Here is a 19,485-nt window from a genome sequence, read left to right on the forward strand (position 1 = left end):
CTCCCAGCACAGAGGTATCAAAAGAACTGGATTGTGAGTGAGGGGTCCTTGACCATTTTAGCAGAAATCCATGCCATTACATTTTGGACATTCTCTTCAGCGAGAACCTACCCATGTCTGTGTTTCCAGACGCCCATGTGTCAGAATCACTCGCAGAGTTTGTGTTCACTTGACTTCAACCCAGACCACTAACCTGGAGTCTCGGAGAGCGGGCCCCAGCAATCTTGTTTTTCATTTTTTTTCCTTCTTCGTGTGTTCAGTAGACTTCTCTGCTCGATAAAGTTAGGATTTTGGTAAACAAGTTGAAATTGAAGGCTAGTAGAAAAACAAAAAGCAAAAACAAATTTCAATCCTAAGCCTGGCCTCAGAATATTGTGGACGCTGCTGTGCCTAAAACTGTAAGAGCTCGGCTTGCTACTTCTGACTGCTGCCCTGAACCTTCAAGATAGGTATTTAAAAGCAAATACTCGAAGATTCTTTGCCCACTCCAGGTTGGCATTTCTACTCTTGAGTCTCGTTGCTTCAGGACATAAAGACGGCCTTAGCGAATCTTTATCACAGACAGTAAGGTCACTGCTAATGGGCAATGGCAGATACTCAGAGAAGGTTCTGGTCAGGCTTTGTGCCTGTCGAAACCTCCACATGTTGGTCTATTTAAAAACAATGGGAGCTTTCTAAGGTGGTGATACCCAGGCAATCATGATCTAAAAGAAGGGGTAACATGTACCCCCAATCTCGGCAATCCTGGCCAACAGAGCAGTCCTCCAGCTTTCAGCCTGAGGATCCGATAGGATGAAGGGGTGAGGAATTGTTTTTGCAAAATAAAGGACTAGTATACATATCACAGTGGCAGTGGTAGTAACAGTAGAATTACCATTTCTGCTACAATAAAGGAGCTCCTATGAAATCTTATGAAGATACCACTACATTTTTGGAGTGCACTTATTTGGCAGAAATAGGAAATATCCTAGGAAATAGGAAATACAAAAGTCATTCCTCCCAATTGCATGGCTGAGGGACCCCTGCTTTGCTGAAAGCCAGTATGGCCACCGCTCCTTCGGGCAGTTACGTATGCAAATCTGTATATCCTCTTGTTCATTTCCAGTTGCTTTGCTGCCTCTTCTCCCAGACTTGGAAAAACTGGATATTTCCTGGAATGATTCTGTAGGCGGAAACCTCCATTCAGTCACACAGCACCTGCATCTCCTCAGCAAGTTAAAAATCCTGAGGCTGGGAAGTTGCAGACTTACCATGGATGATGTGCAAGCCCTGGGTATGGTCAATGTTTCACTGGAAGCGGCTCTGAAGTGTCAAGGGCAAACTCCCTGGGTCACCCCTGCCCCCCAGGTGCTTGTGAATGAGAGCGCCTGGATGATGGAACGCCATGCAAAACTTCTAAAAAGCTATGCAGCCTGTACCTACTAGCACTGTAGTAAGCCCCAGGACAGAGTAGGGAACAAGGCTGGCCAGAAAGACACCTGCTCTCATGGAATTTAAATGGAGATAGTTTGTCAAATTTGCTTACTCTCAGTCTGCTAATTGTCTGTAAAATTGAGGAGTTGGGGTAGATAATGATTATTTTCCGATCCCAAAATAATCTCTTCTATTTTTCCATTCCCATCTTAAAAAATGGATCAAAACAAGATTTTTAAACTAAAAGCAATGGTTTAAATAGAACTAGGACCTCAATTAAGTTAATTTATATACTGAACACAGAATGTAGGATAAAATTTGTCATGCTATTAACCCAACTCTTTATATAATCCTTGCTGGTTTCAGATGCCATTCAGATTTTTAAATATTCTTTTGGTCTGAAGTTTCTTATTTCAGTGACATATTTTGATCATTTACATCTCTGCAAAGATCTCTGTAAAAACAACACAGTTCATGTCAAATGTCCTCTCTCTAATCCCTTTGTAGAAAATCAGGGTCAGTTGACGTCCCCTGGCCCACCCTTCCTGTAGCTGAGGAGAAACACCACATAAGTGACCAAGTGTTAGTTCACATTCTAGCCCCCCATCTAGTCTTGTGACCATGGACAATTATTTAAACTTCCTAAGCCTCAGCTTTCTTTCTTTCTTTTTTTTTTTTAAAGATTTTATTTGTTTATTTGACAGACAGAGATCACAAGTAGGCAGAGAGGCAGACAGAGAGAGAGGAGGAGGAAGCAGGCTCCCTGCTGAGCAGAGAAGCCTGATGCGGGGCTCGATCCCAGGACCCCGGGATCATGACCTGAGCCAAAGGCAGAGGCTTTAATGCACTGAGCCACCCAGGCGCCCCAAGCCTCAGCTTTCTTATCTCTGAAATGGGTTGGATATCTACCTCAAAAAACTATTGTGAGGATTAAATAATTTCTGTGAAGCACTTACTATGTGCCTGGTGCATAGTACAGGCTCAGTAATGGAGAGGTCCTCCTTTCAGTACTCCCTCATTCGAAATTAACTTTCAGTGGTTTGATGTCATGAGTTGAGCCCCACTGGTTAGCAGCTGATTATTATGTAGCAGACTGCAAATTTAACTCATTGCTACTCAGGGGTGAAAAGAAAATGTAGTTTCTCTATTTTCTGTGATTCATCTAAATTTTGTTCATGGTCTTCCAATCTTAAGAAATGGGGAAATGGGAATTTCTGCCCTGGAACTCATTCCAAACTTACCTGGTTCAGGAGAGAGCCTACATCCTTGTTGCCCTGATGTTTTATAACCCATTCCCTCTCCCAGACTCCTTCTCCTCTCTGGAAGGGCTTCTGCATCTTCTCCCCTCAGAAGGGACCTTCCTTAGTATTGATGGCAGATGGGGTACAGGGAGAATAAACGGTTTAATGAAAAGAGACCATAAATCAGGGGGCACGCCAATGTTATTATACCTGTTACAATTGCTGAATGTAGGATGGTTGATGATGGCTCCCCCGTACCATGTGCACAGCAGACATGGCTGATCAGTCGTGCACTCTCTGTCCCTGATGCTGAGGAGGGTTTCCGGGTATAGAAAGCCACCCCAGCTGACTGGCAATGGCACACAAAATGGCACCTGGGCTGAGAGAACATGCATTTTAACATGAGGCTCCTGGACTCCCAAAACCTCAGTCCACACAAAGAATGGCCAGCGGCAGAAGTCCAAGGCCAGTAGTGGACCGTGGAGGAGAGGCTTCTAGACACAGGGGACTTTCCATTACTCTTAATCATTCAGTGTTGAGATTGACTCTGCACATCGAGGAAGTGCATTTTCCATGTGTGTGCCTCTCTGCCCTGTTCTACCCAGGACAGTGGAAGTCATTCCTAAGGCTGCTTTCCCTGGTCACTTCCCTGCTCTCCTCCGGCCTCCATTCCAGCCCTTTGATGCTTTCCACCCTTTTCTCACTGCACCCTCCTCCACTCTCCAGGCCTGCATGGCTGTTACGAGCTGCTAGCATCTTGTGTTTTATTACTGGTTCTCTCTAGGGCTCAGCTCAGTTGTTTATTCTTGATGTCTAAGTGAGCTTTGCCCCCGCGGTGGCAGGTGCCCTGCTTGGCCTCTCCTCATCCTCTGGTCCAGCTTCCCAGTGATGCTGACCCCAGACAAGGTGGATGAAAGAAAGCAGTTGGATTAGTACACGTATTTACTACCACAAAACCAACTCCACGAAACCACCCTACTGACAGGTGGGGTTTTCTGGATAATGATTTTTTTTTAAAGATTTTTTATTTATTTGACAGACAGATCACAAGTAGGCAGAGAGGCAGGCAGAGAGAGAGAGGAGGAGGAGGCAGGCTCCCTGCTGAGCAGAGAGCCCAATGTGAGGCTCAATCCCAGGACCCTGGGATCATGACCTGAGCCGAAGGCAGAGGTTTTAACCACTGAGCCACCCAGGTGCCCCTGGATAATGATTTTTGTACAGAGTCACGGCTTCTGAACCTTGGAGGGACTAGAATTGCTGAGCCTCTAAATACAGGGGCTCAGCCTGCTGGGACCAGGCAAGAACTGGGTCTACTCTGTTCTTTGGCACCTGACCAGTCCCTGGCTCAGCCATTATCATTCCATAAATAACACTTGTGCTGATTTTGAGGCAGACTGCCTGTTTTGCAGATTAGCAATCGACCCAATCTTTGGGCTGTTTTGTAACAGGAGAAGCACTCAGGGGCATAACTGACCTGCAGGAGCTGAACTTGTCCTGGAACAGTGAAGTGGGGGGGAACTTGCCTCTGACCCTCCAGAAGTTCCAAGAAGGGAGCAAGATACAAACGCTTGAGCTTGTGGATTGTGACCTCACATCTGAAGATGGGGCATTTGTGGGTAAGTGGAATTTGGAAGGGTCCTTCCCAGAAAATAAATGTGAAGATGCCCACGAGCAGGCAGCCTGAGGGTCAAAGGGTCAAAGTTGGCTGTGCTTTATCTCTCCCTGAATTGGAAGAGGGGCTCACTGTACCCCCGGGATCACATGAGGCTGCCCTCCCGCTCCTGCCCCAACAGTCACACCCTGCGTTTTTATTGAGTTGCTCTTCTCATTTGGATTCACTTCCCTCTAGGTCAGTTGCTACCCATGATGCAAAATCTCGAAGTCCTTGACCTTTCCCTTAACAGAAATATCGGTGCCAGTCTGAACAGTATTGCTCAGGGATTAAGAAGTACCTCAAATCTGAAAGTACTGAACTTACACTCATGTGGGCTATCACAAGAGAGTGTCAAACTGCTGGGTGAGTTAGCAATGATTGGGATTTTTCTGTACATGTGTAATTTTAGTTTATATTTAATTTTTTTAAGCTGTTAGGAAAATCAACTAAATATACACAGTGGTTATGTTGGGGCAGGAGATTATAGGTAATTTATATCTTCTTTTATTCTTTTCTAACTCTTTTACAATAAGCATATACTTTCATGAGTCTAAAGATAACCTCTTAAAATGACTGACTCTGAAAAGGCCAGGATATTCTGGGTTTGTGATATACACTGGGCAAAAGAAAAGTTATGTGCTAAGAAAGCTCTCCATTTTTCTCTTACTTTTGAAAATGTCAACATTATTTTATGCTCGGTAGTAGGAAGGAATTGGTACTGATAAAAAGAAAGCTTCACTGGCATCTGTAGGGAGAACATGACATGAAATTTTGTGTTCCCCTTCGACTTACAGAGCCTATAATATCCTTTTCACTGGCAGTTTGAGTAAGTCTAGAATTCTGTGAAATGCCAATGCGCCAGTGGAGGAGGACAAGAACGAGCCATTGCAGGGTTCCACTGAAGCCATTGGCAGTCAACGCAGATCACGGGGTGTTGGTTGGGGGGGGGTGCGGGGTGTTTGAAGCCACTGTCAAGTCCAGAGAGGGCCAGATGGTAGGAAGTCTAAAGTTCTTCCCTCATCTTGTCTTTTCTCAACACAGTGTATTTTCACCATCTCCCTTCTACACACCTGCCCCCTTGCCTGCCCTACACCTGCCTTCCACCTTCTAGCTTGTCAGAATGGGACTTTTGATTTTCTCTTTTAGATGCTGCTTTTAGGTACTTGGGTGGACTGAAGAAATTAGACCTTTCCTGCAACAGAGAACTGGGGGGAGGTTTTGAAGACTCATCAGCTCCGCTGGCCACGTTGGAGCATCTAGAAGTTTTGGATCTTCACCAGTGCTCGCTCACGGCCAATGACGTGGCATCGCTGAGTAAGTGTGAACAATAGAGTCAAGGAAGGACTTTTGGAACCTCAGTATATGTTTGGAACTTGGCAAATTTGAGGTGTCCCCTTAAACTTACTTAAACTTACCAAAAGCATCAAATCATAAAAGTTCTTTGAATGCCCCAATATTTTATTTGCCATATATTATGTGCTCAGTAAATATGAGTGAATCTAAATTCCTCCTATACATATTTGTAAATGATGGATGTGGCACTTGGTGGAGAAAATTTTGAATATATGTTACTGTTTAGAAATGACTCTGTTAGTTACAAAGTTTGTTTCAAACAGGGATGTAGAGAGAAGGCCCAAAAAAGGGCACTGCGGCTTTCTGAATAACAAGTGAAGTTAAGCCCCTTGGATACAATGAAATTACACAAGAATTTAGGGTGGTGCATCACGGGTATACATTATAACTTTAGGTGCCTACACTGACTTTCCACTGTAGACATAATCCTGTAATTATAACACGTAATGTATAAATGCAGTTTCCCATAACAAACAGTGCCAAGTGCAGCCTTGCCATTAAGGGGTTTATTCCATCTGTGGCCACAGTAAACTTCCAAAACACCTCCAGGATCTCATCACCAAGGTCTACCATCTAGACCTTGACCGGGCTGGTTCAGGCCACTGTCATCTTGTGCCCAGACTACTGTGAGTCCAAGTGGTCTCCCTTTTCCTCCTCTGTCATTCTGACTTTGTTGCCTAGCCTTCCCCTCCTCAATTCTACCCCAGCCACTTTTCTGTGCTGACCTCCTGTCCTGGGGCCTTTGTCTTTGCTCTTTCTCCAGATCATGGCCCCTCCTGTGTTGGGAGCCCCTTCTGTGTCTCTCCTTCATTAGGTACAGAGGGCTGGCACAGAGTTGGCACCAGGAAATTCTTGTTGAATATGATTGAATGAATGAATCAATTAAAAACAAGAATAAGGGCACCTGGGTGGCTCAGTTGGTTGAGCGACTGCCTTCAGCTCAGGTCACGGTCCTGGAGTCCTGGGATCGAGTCCTGTATTGGGCTCCCTCCTCAGCGGGGGCTCTGCTTCTCCCTCTGACCTTCCCCCTCTCATTCTCTCTCACTCTCTCAAATAAACAAATAAATCTTTTTAAAAAAGCATTTTTAAAAAACAAGAATAAAAAGAATTTTTTAGCTTTCTTTAGTACAATTTGGGAAGGAAAAGACTGAAACAGGTTCTTAGGTCTAACATCTATATTTTAGGCTTGCTAAATTACATTTGGGGCTCATGCCTCAATTTGAAAATGGAGAAAAGTTCAAGGCTTTCATAAAGATTTTTTTTTAAAGATTTTATTTATTTGACAGAGAAAGATCACAAGTAGGCAGAGAGGCAGGCAGAGAGAGAGAGGAAGCAGTCTCCCCGCTGAGCAGAGAGCCCGATGCGGGGCTCGATCCCAGGACCCTGAGATCATGACCTGAGCCGAAGGCAGAGGCTCTAACCCACTGAGCCACCCAGGTGCCCCTTTTATAAAGATTTTAAAGGAACAAAACAAATCTGTTTCTGAGCTCCAGGTGGGGCATATGGGGTATCACCATCCCCTTTCCTTCTGAGCATCATACCTGGAGGAGATACCCCTTAATTATCAACAGCCAGATTCCAAAGAATGAATTTTCCTTGTTACAGCCAAAAGAAATGAATATCACCTCTGGTCATCTTACTCAGAAGAAGGTTCCAGGGCTAGAGGGGCCTCAGTTGTTACCGCTTCTTTTACCAAACTTGCCACCACCAGCACAGGTGAACAGCCCTGGAAAGCTAATGATTATAGAAGAACTGTAGCAAATTGCATTGTTCTCCTACTGTCTAATTTGAAAGAGATGGAAATGAAAATACATTCATGAAGATACATTTATATCTTCGGAGGTTAAATAACTCACCATTCTTTTATCTGATAATTCTAGATACTCCAAAGAAATGGAATTACAGGTCATTTAGCCAACAACTTTTGATTCAAATCGTCTAGTTGTATGAGGCACTGTGCCATGGGCTAAGGGAAATTCATAGTCCGGGAGCCTCTATCTGGTAGGGACAGGAATCAACCACCCACACGGTGAAGAGGAAGATACTGTGACATCTGTTGGGATCCCACCTGCCTGCCTGCCTTTCCTTCCTATCCTCCTTCCCTTCTTCCACAAATGTCTGTGCCTCCAGTGTTCTAGATTCTTCCACACACTCTGGGGAGGAAGCGGGCCCTACAGACAAGCTCATCTTCACTGAGGGGGGACAGAAAAACACATAAGCAAAAATGAATAGGGTGACATAACAGTGACCAAGGGCTTCTGTGGCTTAGGGGGCCCTGGAAGGCTCTGTGGAGGTGAGGCAGCCCCACAGAGATCCCAGCATACTGACATGTACCGAGTCATCTTATCTTCCCAGTGACCCTGTGAAGTTCTGTTGTCGTTATTACTATGGCGGTAATTGAGGCTCAGAGAAGTTAAGTAACTTTCCTAAAATCACACAGTTCTTTAGCCGCAGAGGCAGGACAGTTCTGTCTCCAAGGTCTTTGCTCCTAACGTCTAGCCTGGCGAGAGCCCTGCACACTGGGGAGTGTGGCTGGTGTGCGTGTGCGTAAGCGAGGGAGACTGTGGGACTGTGGGACCCAAATATCCAGCAGACTCTTTGTGAGATGGTGCCTAAAACATGTCACTGCTGACATTTCCACAGCCCAGGTAATCCCTTTACTCTCCAGTCTTCAAGAGTTGGATTTATCTGCCAACAAGAAGATGGGCAGCTCTTCCGAAAACCTCCTCAGCCGGCTCCGATTTTTACCAGCACTGAAGTCCTTACTCATCAACAGCTGTGCTCTGGAGAGTGAGACGTTTACTGCCCTGGGTAAGAGAATTCCCCAGATCCCTGCAAGTATGTGCAGTAACACATGAGAACACATATTCCCTACATAGGACTCTCATGGCAAGCCTCTGCCAGAGGCAAGGCTGTGAATTAATAATTTGTCTTCTTTTCAGGAAATGTGTTCTCTTAAAAGTAGCTTTCTGAAGGCCAGATGAATGATTCTGGCTGATTCGCAAATTTAACATTTTCAAAATCTAAAGTGTACGTAGCCAACTCTGGAGGTCCATATCCATGGTAACTTGGGATTTCACCAAGGTGCCAATATAAACTGGATTGCTGGGAGTCTGATGGGGAAAGTGAGGCAATTCCTGGTGTGTGAGTCTAATTGATGGCCCAGCACTCACTTTCCAACAGAATTCGTTGCCCTCTCTAGGAATCTGGGCCTGCTTAAAGGTCATAAATACTGTTCAGCCTAGATCAAGGGTCTACGGAATCTGGAATGTCTGCCTCTTCGGGGGCAAGAACATTGTCTGCAGGATAGAGGGAGATACTTTTTTAAGATTTTATTTATTTATTTGACACAGAGAGAGACAGTGAGAAAGCGGGAACACAAGCAGGGGGAGTGGGAGAGGGAGAAGCTGGCTTCCCACAGAGCAGGGATCCCGATGTGAGGCTCGATCCCAGGACCCTGGGTTCATGACCCAAACTGAAGGTAGACACTTAACGACTGAGCCACCCAGGCACCCCTAGAGGGAGATACTTTGAGGCAAAGTCGCTTGGCATCATTCTGCAGAATCTGCCACCCAGGCAGAGCACTTTGGGCACACATTGCTGGATGGGGGTCCCCAACGCCACCTTTAGGTTCAGTGATTCACTAGGAGGACTCACAGGTCTCAGCCTAGAGTTGGATTCACTGTTGGGATTTATTACAACAGAAGGATACAGGGCAAAATTGGCAAAGGGAGAGGCATGTGGCACAAAGAGGAAACCAAGTACAAACTTCCAAGAGCCCTCCATCTGTGGAGTCACACAGGACACGCTTCCTTCGCCCACTGGCTTCTGACAACACATGTGAAGTGATGCCTTCCAGGGAAGCTCACACAAACCTTCCATCCGGGGCTTTTACTGGGGGGTGACCATGCAGGCTCCCTCTACTGGCACATATCGGAATTCCAGAGCACAGAAGGAAAGCTGGTGTTCAGCATAAGTCATAGAATTTGCAGACACACAGGGGAGGCGCAGCGAGCCACTCTTATTAGGTGAGGAAGGAGTGGAACACATCCAACTACAAGTGCCCACACACCGGCCAGCCTTGCCAGGAAGTCTTTAGGGTGTGGCAGCCTCAGGCCTGGCAGGTTAACTCTTGCTCTGCGCATACACACAGACTAGAGAGCTTACACTGCGGTGCTTTCTGGACAAGGAGGAAAACAGAGTCCTTCTCTCTGGCCCCCAAGGGTTCTATGTCTGTTGACATTTCTAGAAAAATGAATTGTACCATGGACTAGACAGAAGTTACAATTAATGAAATAAACATATTCTAGTAAGAAAATAAGCTATTTATTAATGTCTGTTAACAGAAATGAATGCATGTAATTCACCCCAAATTCTAAGACCTCTATGTTTAGGTCACGCTTGCGGCCTTTCAGCCCAGTACTTTGTTCGGCCCACATAGATTTGGTTCTTGCTGTGAACTGTGCCCACCCCTCCCAGCATCGCTCATCTCCTTGTCCCCATGTCTGGATGGGCAAAATAGCAGATCTGGAGTTCTTAACCTGGGTCAGAGAGTCAGTCTAGAGTTGTGCCTGGGGGAGGGGGCTGTGAACTCCTGAAAATTGATTGCAATTATTTTGTGGGGGGATATGTGGTACATTTTCTGGCTTCAAATCACCTGGGATTAGGCTGCCTAAAGACAAATTCTGGCTCTAGCTCTTGTGACCTGAGATAGTTAACATCTCTGTGTTTCAGTCTCCTTGTCTGTAAAATGTAAAATGGAATAATAGTACATACTTCATGGGGTTGTAAGAATTAAATGTGTTGGGACACCTGGATGGCTCCGTCAGTTAAGTGGCTGCCTTTGGCTCAGGTCATGATCCTAGGGTCCTAGGATCGAGTCCCGCATCAGGCCCCTAACCCAGCAGGGAGCCTGCTTCTCCCTCTGCCTGCTCTGCCTGCTATTCCCCCTCCTTGTGCTCTCTCTCTCTCACTCTGTTAAATAAATAAATAGAAATATTTTTAAGAAAAATATGTTGATACATGTAAAGTCCTTGGAAAGGTGCCTGGCATATTGTAAATGCTCAGTGAATGTTAGTTGTTAATATTATTATGGGGAGAGAAACTATAAATTTCATTTACAAAGTAAATTAGATCTTACCACTACCCAATTTAAAAAGACACAATGGCAGCCCACAGTACCTCGGTTAAAATCCACATCCTTCACGGGGTCTAAGAGTCCCAGGTGATCTGGCCCTAGTACCTCGGGCCACTGGCCAGTCTCCCCCTTGCTCCCTGAACCAATCTCAGCTGGTTTCTTTCGGTTCCTTCCTGTCATTGAACTCTCCCTTGTCTCCAGGCCTTCCTGTTCTCTGGATGGAATGTCCCCCACCCCCATTGGCCTCCTTCTCTTTCCTGGGGAGCTCTGACTTCAGATTTCAGCATAAAGGCTCCCTGTTAAGATACCATCTCTTACCTAAATGAGGAGCCTCTGTATGTTTTTGGCTTAGGTCATGATCTCAGGGTCATGAGATCAAGCCCTGTGTCAGGCTCCATGCCGGCGTGGAGCCTGCTTAAGATTCTCTCTCTCCCTTGCCCTCTGCCCCTCCCCTCCTTACATTCTCATGTTCTCTCCCCCTGGCTTCCAAAAAAAAGAAGTCAAGTAAACATATAATTCTCCACAACACTTTTAGAAGAAAAAGTTCCATTTCTTATTGATAGGTCTCTGTACCGTGCAGGTGGGAGGGATTTTCTTATTAGATATCATAAAAGGACATATACTTGCCCCTTGGATGCCTGTTATTCTTTAGAAAGAAGAGTGGAATTAAAGTATAATTAACTATATCTTAGGAATAGTTGTTTGGGTTAATTTCAACATTAGGGGCAGCTGAGAATTAAGCAGAACCTTTTCAACCTCATTTTAAAATCTCTCCCAAATCCACTAGTTCTCTTCCTCGTCTCTGAAACTGCAGGAAGGTCGACACAAACACATTTGGGTGCTTCAGAGTCCGGAGGAGGCTTAGCCCCATTTCTGAACTTCTGCTGCGACTGAACACAAGAATATGTAAAACAAGAATGTGCTCTGGAAATCTCAACTAGCTGTTGAAATCCTCTGCTGCTTTCTCCTTCCTAGATGGGAACTAAAGGAGAAAAATCCCAGTTGATAGTGAATTCCACTTAATCAAGTCTTACTTTTCTAAATTTCCAACATTTCTCCCAAATAAAAATAGACAGCATAAGTTGTGGTCATGAATTTCGGGCAGAAGACAACAGTTCCTGTAACTTTCTTATCTCAGTTATGTTACTATGCTGCCCCAGGTTCCTCAGTTGCTGAGAAGGAAGCCTAAAGGATTGCTGTTCTGTTATCAATTTTAGCTGAAGCCTCTGCTTACCTCCGCGCTCTGGAAATATTCGACCTCTCTTGGAATAAATGTATTGGTGGCAACCTGAAGCTGCTTCTGGAAACATTGAAGTTCTTAGCGTCCCTTCGCGTGCTGAGACTGAGCAGCTGTGGCCTGGTGACGGAGGACGTGGCTCTCCTGGGTTGGTATCCACTGGTCCCATGGCAGTCCCGGCCCTCGGAGCCCAGTGCACCTGCATTGCAGGGGAAGGGTGGCAGGGAACCGGGCCAGGCCTGTGGTGGACCCTCTTTGCCCCTTCCCTTCTTTCTCTTGGACATCTGCTTAGGAGAGAGCTGGTGGAAACCAACAAGGGCAATTCCCAAGCCAGGAAGACAGAGGAGGGCGTTTCACAAAGGGACAGATGGGCATAGACATGGCGGTGGGGTGTTCCAGCTTCTGCTCCCTGCCTTCCCTGCACAGGGAGGGGAAGGACTGTCCTGGTCTCTTACTCAAACTTCAGTTCCCTCCAGTCTGCCTTCACAAAGTTTGCCCCGTCCACGTGGTACCTGCATTGTTACTTAAATTTTCCTTTATACTGAGTCTTTAACCTAAATGCTTTTATTTGAACAGGAAACTCATCATCACCATAATTGAAATATGGGAATCACCTCTCATAGACATTAGTACACTGTTGCCAGCTGAAGGCTTTGAATAGAGGTTCATCCTCTCTCTGTTAGAAAAAGGGGAAGAGAGGTCTTTAAGAGCATCAGTCTGACGCCTTCTCCATGTCAATTTAGAAAGATGGAAAGAGAGTTGAATAAGGAATAAGTTTTGCACTGCAGGATTCCAGGGTATATAATATAATACCTTTCCCAAATCTCCTCTAAAATCGCCTCTGTGATGTCCACTTCCCATTGGGAAATAATGAATTGGAGAGTACATTTGTGTCTCTCCTCTACCCTTGTGCCCACATCCCCAGGACCACGCAGCCATCCGCCCCCAGATCTCTTAAGTGATGAGCACCTCTCCAAAATTTTTTTTGTGAATAACAAGTTTTACTATATCTGGTTAGCCATTGCCACTTTTATATTGCTTGGATTATTTTAACAAATGTTCTTTAAGAAATACTTAATCATCGCTTCTCGGCCTTTTGGCTAAGATCAAGTGAAGAAATACTTAATCACTTGTAGCTTTTTTTTCTTTTATAAATAATAAGTTTCGGGGCGCCTGGGTGGCTCAGTGGGTTAAGCCACTGCCTTCGGCTCGGGTCATGATCTCAGGGTCCTGGGATCGAGCCCCGCATCGGGCTCTCTGCTCGGTGGGGAGCCTGCTTCCCTCTCTCTCTCTGTCTCTGCCTGCCTCTCTGTCTACTTGTGATCTCTCTCTGTCAAATAAATAAATAAAAATCTTAAAAAAAAAATAAAATAATAACAGTTTCTCGAGTAAACTATAAAGATATTTCCATAACTTAAACGATCCTATTACCCAGATTTTTAAAATATCTAATAAGTATGAAATAGTGAAATATAATAATTAGGATACTCACGTGATTGGAAAATTCAAACAATACAAGTAAGTTAAAACGATGCCTGTGATTTGGTTTAAAATACAGTAATATGATCAGGGACGCCTGGGTGGCTCAGTTGGTTAAGCAGCTGCCTTCGGCTCAGGTCATGATCCCAGCGTCCTGGGATCGAGTCCCACCTCAGGCTCCTTGCTCATCAGGGAGCCTGCTTCTCCCTCTGCCTCTGCCTGCCATTCTGTCTGCCTGTGCTCGCTCTCTCTCCCTCTCTCTCTCTGACAAATAAATAAATAAAATACAATAATATGATCATCTCAAAAATCATATAGTCATCTCAGGACATGCAAAAAAAAAAGCATCTGACAAGAGTCAATATCCACATGTGATTAAAAACTCCCAGAAAAGTGGGATTGGACGGAATATACCTCAATATGATAAAAGTCATTTATGTCAATCCTACGGCTAACATCATACTCAATGGTGAAAAATGGAGAGTTTTTCTCTTAAGTCAGGAACAAGAAAAGGATGTTCACTCTCGCCACTTTTATTCATCATGGTACTGGAGTCTCAGCCACAGCAGTCAGGAAATAAAAGGCATCCAAATTGGTAAGGAGAAGTAAAGCTTTCACTATGATGCATGATGACATAAAACTACATCTAGAAAACCCTACAGGCTCCACCAAAAACTATTAGAACTGCTAAATGAACTCAGTAAAGCTACAGGATACAAAGTCAATTTGCAGAATTCTGTTGCATTTCTGTACCTAATAATAAAGCAGCAGAAAGAGAAATTTGAGAAAACAACCCATTTACAATTGTACCCAAAATAATAAAATACCAAGGAGTAACTTAACCAAGGAGGAGAAAGACCCGTGCTCTGAAAACTATAGGAGGCTGATCAAAGAAATTGAAGATGACATAAACAAATGAAAAGATACTCCATGCTCATGGGCTGGGAGAACAAATATTGTTAAATGTCCATACTATCCAAAGCAATCTACAGATTTAATGTAACCCCTATCAAAATATCAACAGCATTTTTCACAGAACTAGAATAATCCTAAAATTTGTTTAGAATTACAGAAGATCCCAAGTCGCCAAAACAATCATGAAGAAGAACACAACCGGAGGTATCACAATCCCAGATTTCAAGCTATACTACAGAGTTGTAGTAATCTAAACAGTATGGCCCTGGCACAGATACAGACAAACACATAGATCAATGGAACAAAGCAAAGACCCAGGGCGGGAAAAAAAAATCTTTGCTTATGTGGTCAAGTAATCTACAACAAAGGAGACAAGAATATACAATGGGGAAAAGACAGTCTCTCCATAACTGGTGCTGGGAAAACCGAACAGCTACATGCAGAAAAATGAAACTGGACCACTCTCTAACACCACACACAAAAGCTCAGAATGGATTAGAGACCTAAATGTGAGACCAGCAACCATAAAACTCATGGAAGAAAACATAGGCAGTGATCTTTTTGACACTGGCCTTAACAACATTTTTCTAGATATGTCTCCTCAGGCAAGGAAAACCAAAGCAAAATTAAACTCTTGGGACTACACAAAATGAAAAGCTTTTGCGCAATGAAGGAAGACACCAAAAAACATGAAAAGGCAACTTACTGAATGGGAGAAAGTATTTGCAAGTGATAGATTCAGTAAGGCATTAATGTCCAAAATATTTAAAGAATTCAAACAATTCAAAACCAAAAAACCCCAAATAATCCAATTTAAAGATGCACAGAGGAACCGGAGAGACATTTTTCTGAAGACGACATGCAGATGGCCAACCAGACACAGGAAAAGACGCTCGGCATCACTAATCATCAGGGGAATGCAAATCAGAACCACAATGAGGGAGGACCTGGCTGGCTCAGTAAGTAGAGTGACTCTTGATCTTAGGGCTGTATGTTTGAGCACCACATTGTGCATAGAGAATACTTAAAAATAAAATCTTAAAAACCACAACAATATGAAGTATCACCTTACACCCGTCAGAATGGCTAAAACCAAAAAGACAAGAAATAGCAAGTCTTGGAGAGGATGTGGAGGAAAAGGAACCTGCCTGCATAGTTGGTGGTAATGTAAATTGGTGCAGCCACCCTGGAAAACCATACGGAGGTTCCTCAAAAAATTAAAAATAGAAATAGCACATGATCCAGTAATCCTACCACTGGGTTCTTTTTTTTTTTTTTTTAAAGATTTTATTTATTTATTTGACAGAGAGAGATCACAAGTAGACAGAGAGGCAGGCAGAGAGAGAGAGAGAGAGGGAAGCAGGCTCCCTGCCGAGCAGAGAGCCCGATGCGGGACTCGATCCCAGGACCCTGAGATCACGACCTGAGCCGAAGGCAGCGGCTTAACCCACTGAGCCACCCAGGCGCCCCCTACCACTGGGTTCTTACCCAGAGAAAACAAAAACACTAATTTGAAAAGATATACACCCCCCATGTTTATACCAGCATTAATTATAATATCTAAGATATGGAAGCAACCTAAGTGTCCACAGATGGATGAATGGGTAGAAAAGAGTGGTGCACACACACACACACACACGCACACACACACACACGAGAATATTACTCAACCATAAAAAAGAATGAGATCTGTTTTTTAAGATACATACATTTTATTTATTTATTTTTAAAGTAAGTTTTATGCCCAACATGGGGCTTGAACTCATGACCCAACAATGGGATCAATGACTCAACAATCTTGAACTTCTGCAGAGTCTTATGCTCTACAGACTGAGCCAGCCAGGTGCCCCAAGAATGAAATCCTCCATTTGCGAGAACACGGTTGGACCTAGAGGGTATAATCCTAAGTGAAATAAGTCAGAGAAAGACAAATATATGGTTTCCTTAATATGCAGAATCTAAAATGCAAAACAAATGACAAAAAGCAGACTCTTAAATGCAGAGAACAAACTTATCATTAGTTACCAGAGGAGGTGGAAAATGGGTGAAATAGATCAAGATAACCAAGTGGTATAAAAACTTAATAAATAAGTCATGCAGATGAGAAGTATAGCAAAGGGAATGCAGTCAATAATACTATAGGGTAAATAAGAAAAATAAAATACAGTCATATGTCAGAGATATTGTGGGTTTGGTTCAACACTACCATAATAGAGCAAATAATGCAAAAAGTCAAGTCGAGTACATTTTCTGGTTTCCCAATACATACAAAGTTATGTGTACACTATACTGTGGTCTATTAAGCATGCAATACATTATGTCTAAAAAAAGAATGCACCTTAGTTAAAAAATACTTTATTGTGGGGTACCTGGGTGGCTCAGTCAGTTTAGTATCTGACTCGTGATTTCAGCTCAGGTGATGATCTCAGTGTTGTGAGATCCAGCCCCACTGGGCATGGAACCTGCCTAGGATTGTCTCCCTCCCTTTCCTTCTGACCCTACTCCCCCTAAAAAAATATTTGTTTGCTTAAAAGAGCTAACCATCACCTGAGCTTTCAGCAAATCCTACCACAGATCACCGTAACAAATTAGGGAAAAAATTCAAATATCGTGAGAATTACAAAATGTGACACAAAGACACAGAGTGAGCAAATGCTGTTGGAAAAATGGTGCTTGACGCAGAGTTGACCCAAACCTTCAATTTGTTAATTTAATAAAAGCACTATCTGTGAAGCACAGTAAAGTGAAGTACGGTAAAAGGAGGAAAGTCTGTACTAAAAAAAATAAATACGTAAAGAGAAGGGAAGGATTAGGTGAAACAAGATCCTTGTAATGAGGGTAAGTGTTGAATCTGAATGACAGGGACATGGGAGTTTATGCTCCTATTTGTTCTATTTTTTTGTACCCTTTAAAATTGCCATAATAGAAAAAATTGTAAAACAGAAAAGCATGCACATTGTCTCTAACAGTTAGGTCTTGAGAATATGGTAATGTTGCAGAGAGAGGAAGAGACCCACATCAATACGGACACCCACAAACGGAGTGCAGCTCTTGAGTGTATGGAATGCTAAGCTTTCGAATGCACAGTGGACCCAAACCGTGGGCAAGGGAAAGCAATGGGGATGGAGCAACCTGCTTGCTCTGGGAGCCAGGACACATGAAGAACGACTGAAAGACCAGGACACATTTACTCCTAAAGGGAGAGAATTCAAGGGGAACAGACTGCTGTCCAACACCACAAGGCTGGTGAGAGGAAGGAGCCAAAGCGTCTGGCAGGCTGCGGGGTGATCAGTGAACGTCACTGGAAGGCAGAAAGGGACCTGAAGGATGGGGGCTTTCTCCTGCTGAGAGCCACCCCACTCTGTGGGGGCAACCGGCAAGGGTGCCTCAGGCAGGAGCTGGCTGGTCACTAGTAGAGAAGGCAGAGGGAGAGTGGTCTCTGATCATTGATCCAGAGGCTGAATGAGGATGCCTCCAGGGTGGGTCCCTGCCAACTCTGAGATCCCGTGCTACTCATGTGATCTCTGTGGTCCATCACTGCATTTGGCTGGCAAGGGAAGCACACGCTGGCTGCTCTGGGAAACTCTCCTATCTCAAGTTACTATCTTGAGTATTACTCAAGTGTTACACTCTTGTTAACTAAGCTAGTTACTATCTAGTGTTACTATCTTTTCTTAGTTTCATCACAAACTATTACCAAGTGCCATTTTAGGTCGTACTGTGATATATGCTCTTCAAAGGGAAAACTGTTCTATGAATTGGAGGTCCCTAAGGTGACTTAGAAATCACCCATGTGTATTTTGCCATGAAAAGTGCTCAGTTAAATACTTGCTGAATGAAGAATGACTGAATGAGCAGTGACCAACTAAACGGTATTAAACAGCAAGATGACAGTTTATAAATGGTCCTCAGTTAAGTGAGAGCCATCACTCATCACATTTAATTAGAGTCTGTAGAAGGGCTGGGACTTTAGTGGAGCCAAGAGCAGGAACTTGACACAAAAGATATTCTTTGGGTTGGGATTTGGAAAGAGAGGAAAAAATACAAAAAAATACAAACTTTCAAGCTGTACTTGGGATGCACAGAGAACAGATTTGGTATTAACGTTATTTCAGATGCCCCGAATAAAGCTGCTAGCTAATAAATCATTTCTAATCACCAATCGTTACTGATCTTGGAACTGGCAAATAGCCCCGGGAGACAGTTTTCTTGTATTTTAGCATTTAGTGTGACTTTATTTTTCAGCATCGGTAATACATTCAGGTCACCTGGCCAAGCTACGGGAGCTCGACCTGAGCTATAATGACGGCATCTGTAATGCAGGATGGGCCATCTTCTGCCAAAATGTGTGGTTCCTCAAAGAGCTAACTGAGCTGGATATTAGCCTTCGGCCATCAATTTCTCGAGATTGTGGACAATGGTTTGGACACTTGTTAAAGGCTATCACCAAACTTTCCGAGATCACGGAGATAGGAATGAGAAGATGGATCCTCCTCACTTCACAGGAGGAAGAACTAGAACATTTTTACCAAGATCACAGACACAGCATTCACTTTGACCTCGGTGAGTTTCAGGAAGCTGATTTCCCAAGGCTTAACTAAGCTATAAACCATTATCTGGAGGAGGAAAAGAGCATGAATGAATCTTAGTGTAATCAAAGGAGTATCAGCTTCTGGGCTGTTTAATGGGATTGATGTTAATGAAAGTTGTGTAAATATGTATATGGTAATCTAATGAAAGTAAATCTAATTTACTTTCCAATGGCAAAGATTATGTGTTTCCATGGAGTTTCATTTATTCCAGACATATAGTTCACTTAGTGTTTAGAAGGCCTGCCAAAAATGTTTAGAATCTGGTAATACCTTTTTTTCTTGACCTAGAATTTTCTCTGTCTTCTTTACCCATATGATAAATGTTCTAAATACAAGTACGTGTGTGTGTATGTGTAAGTGTGTGCGTGAAATTCTAATGTGAAAGGCACTAGCTATGATAGTTTCATGCTATCTTTACTATTATATGTGTCTTAATGTAATCTATTTGCATTTTTGTCAGAAAG

At 43.7% G+C, this 19,485-nt stretch overlaps 1 protein-coding gene across 1 annotated transcript in view; it reads left to right on the forward strand.

The window, feature by feature from the left end:
- Window positions 1-19,030, forward strand: part of LOC111149861 (leucine rich repeat containing 31) — a 60,997-nt gene extending 41,967 nt beyond the window's left edge. Inside the window, exons 4-10 of the mRNA XM_022507169.1 lie at window positions 1,106-1,273; window positions 4,103-4,270; window positions 4,504-4,671; window positions 5,455-5,622; window positions 8,305-8,472; window positions 12,016-12,183; window positions 18,675-19,030. Of these exons, the coding sequence (XP_022362877.1) occupies window positions 1,106-1,273; window positions 4,103-4,270; window positions 4,504-4,671; window positions 5,455-5,622; window positions 8,305-8,472; window positions 12,016-12,183; window positions 18,675-19,030 (1,364 nt within the window). The remainder of the gene's footprint in view (window positions 1-1,105; window positions 1,274-4,102; window positions 4,271-4,503; window positions 4,672-5,454; window positions 5,623-8,304; window positions 8,473-12,015; window positions 12,184-18,674) is intronic.
- The last annotated feature ends 455 nt before the right edge of the window (window positions 19,031-19,485 follow it).

This window comes from Enhydra lutris, unplaced genomic scaffold, assembly GCF_002288905.1.
Source record: "Enhydra lutris kenyoni isolate GAN:26980312 unplaced genomic scaffold, ASM228890v2 scaffoldscaffold2, whole genome shotgun sequence".
Lineage (NCBI taxonomy): Eukaryota > Metazoa > Chordata > Mammalia > Carnivora > Mustelidae > Enhydra > Enhydra lutris.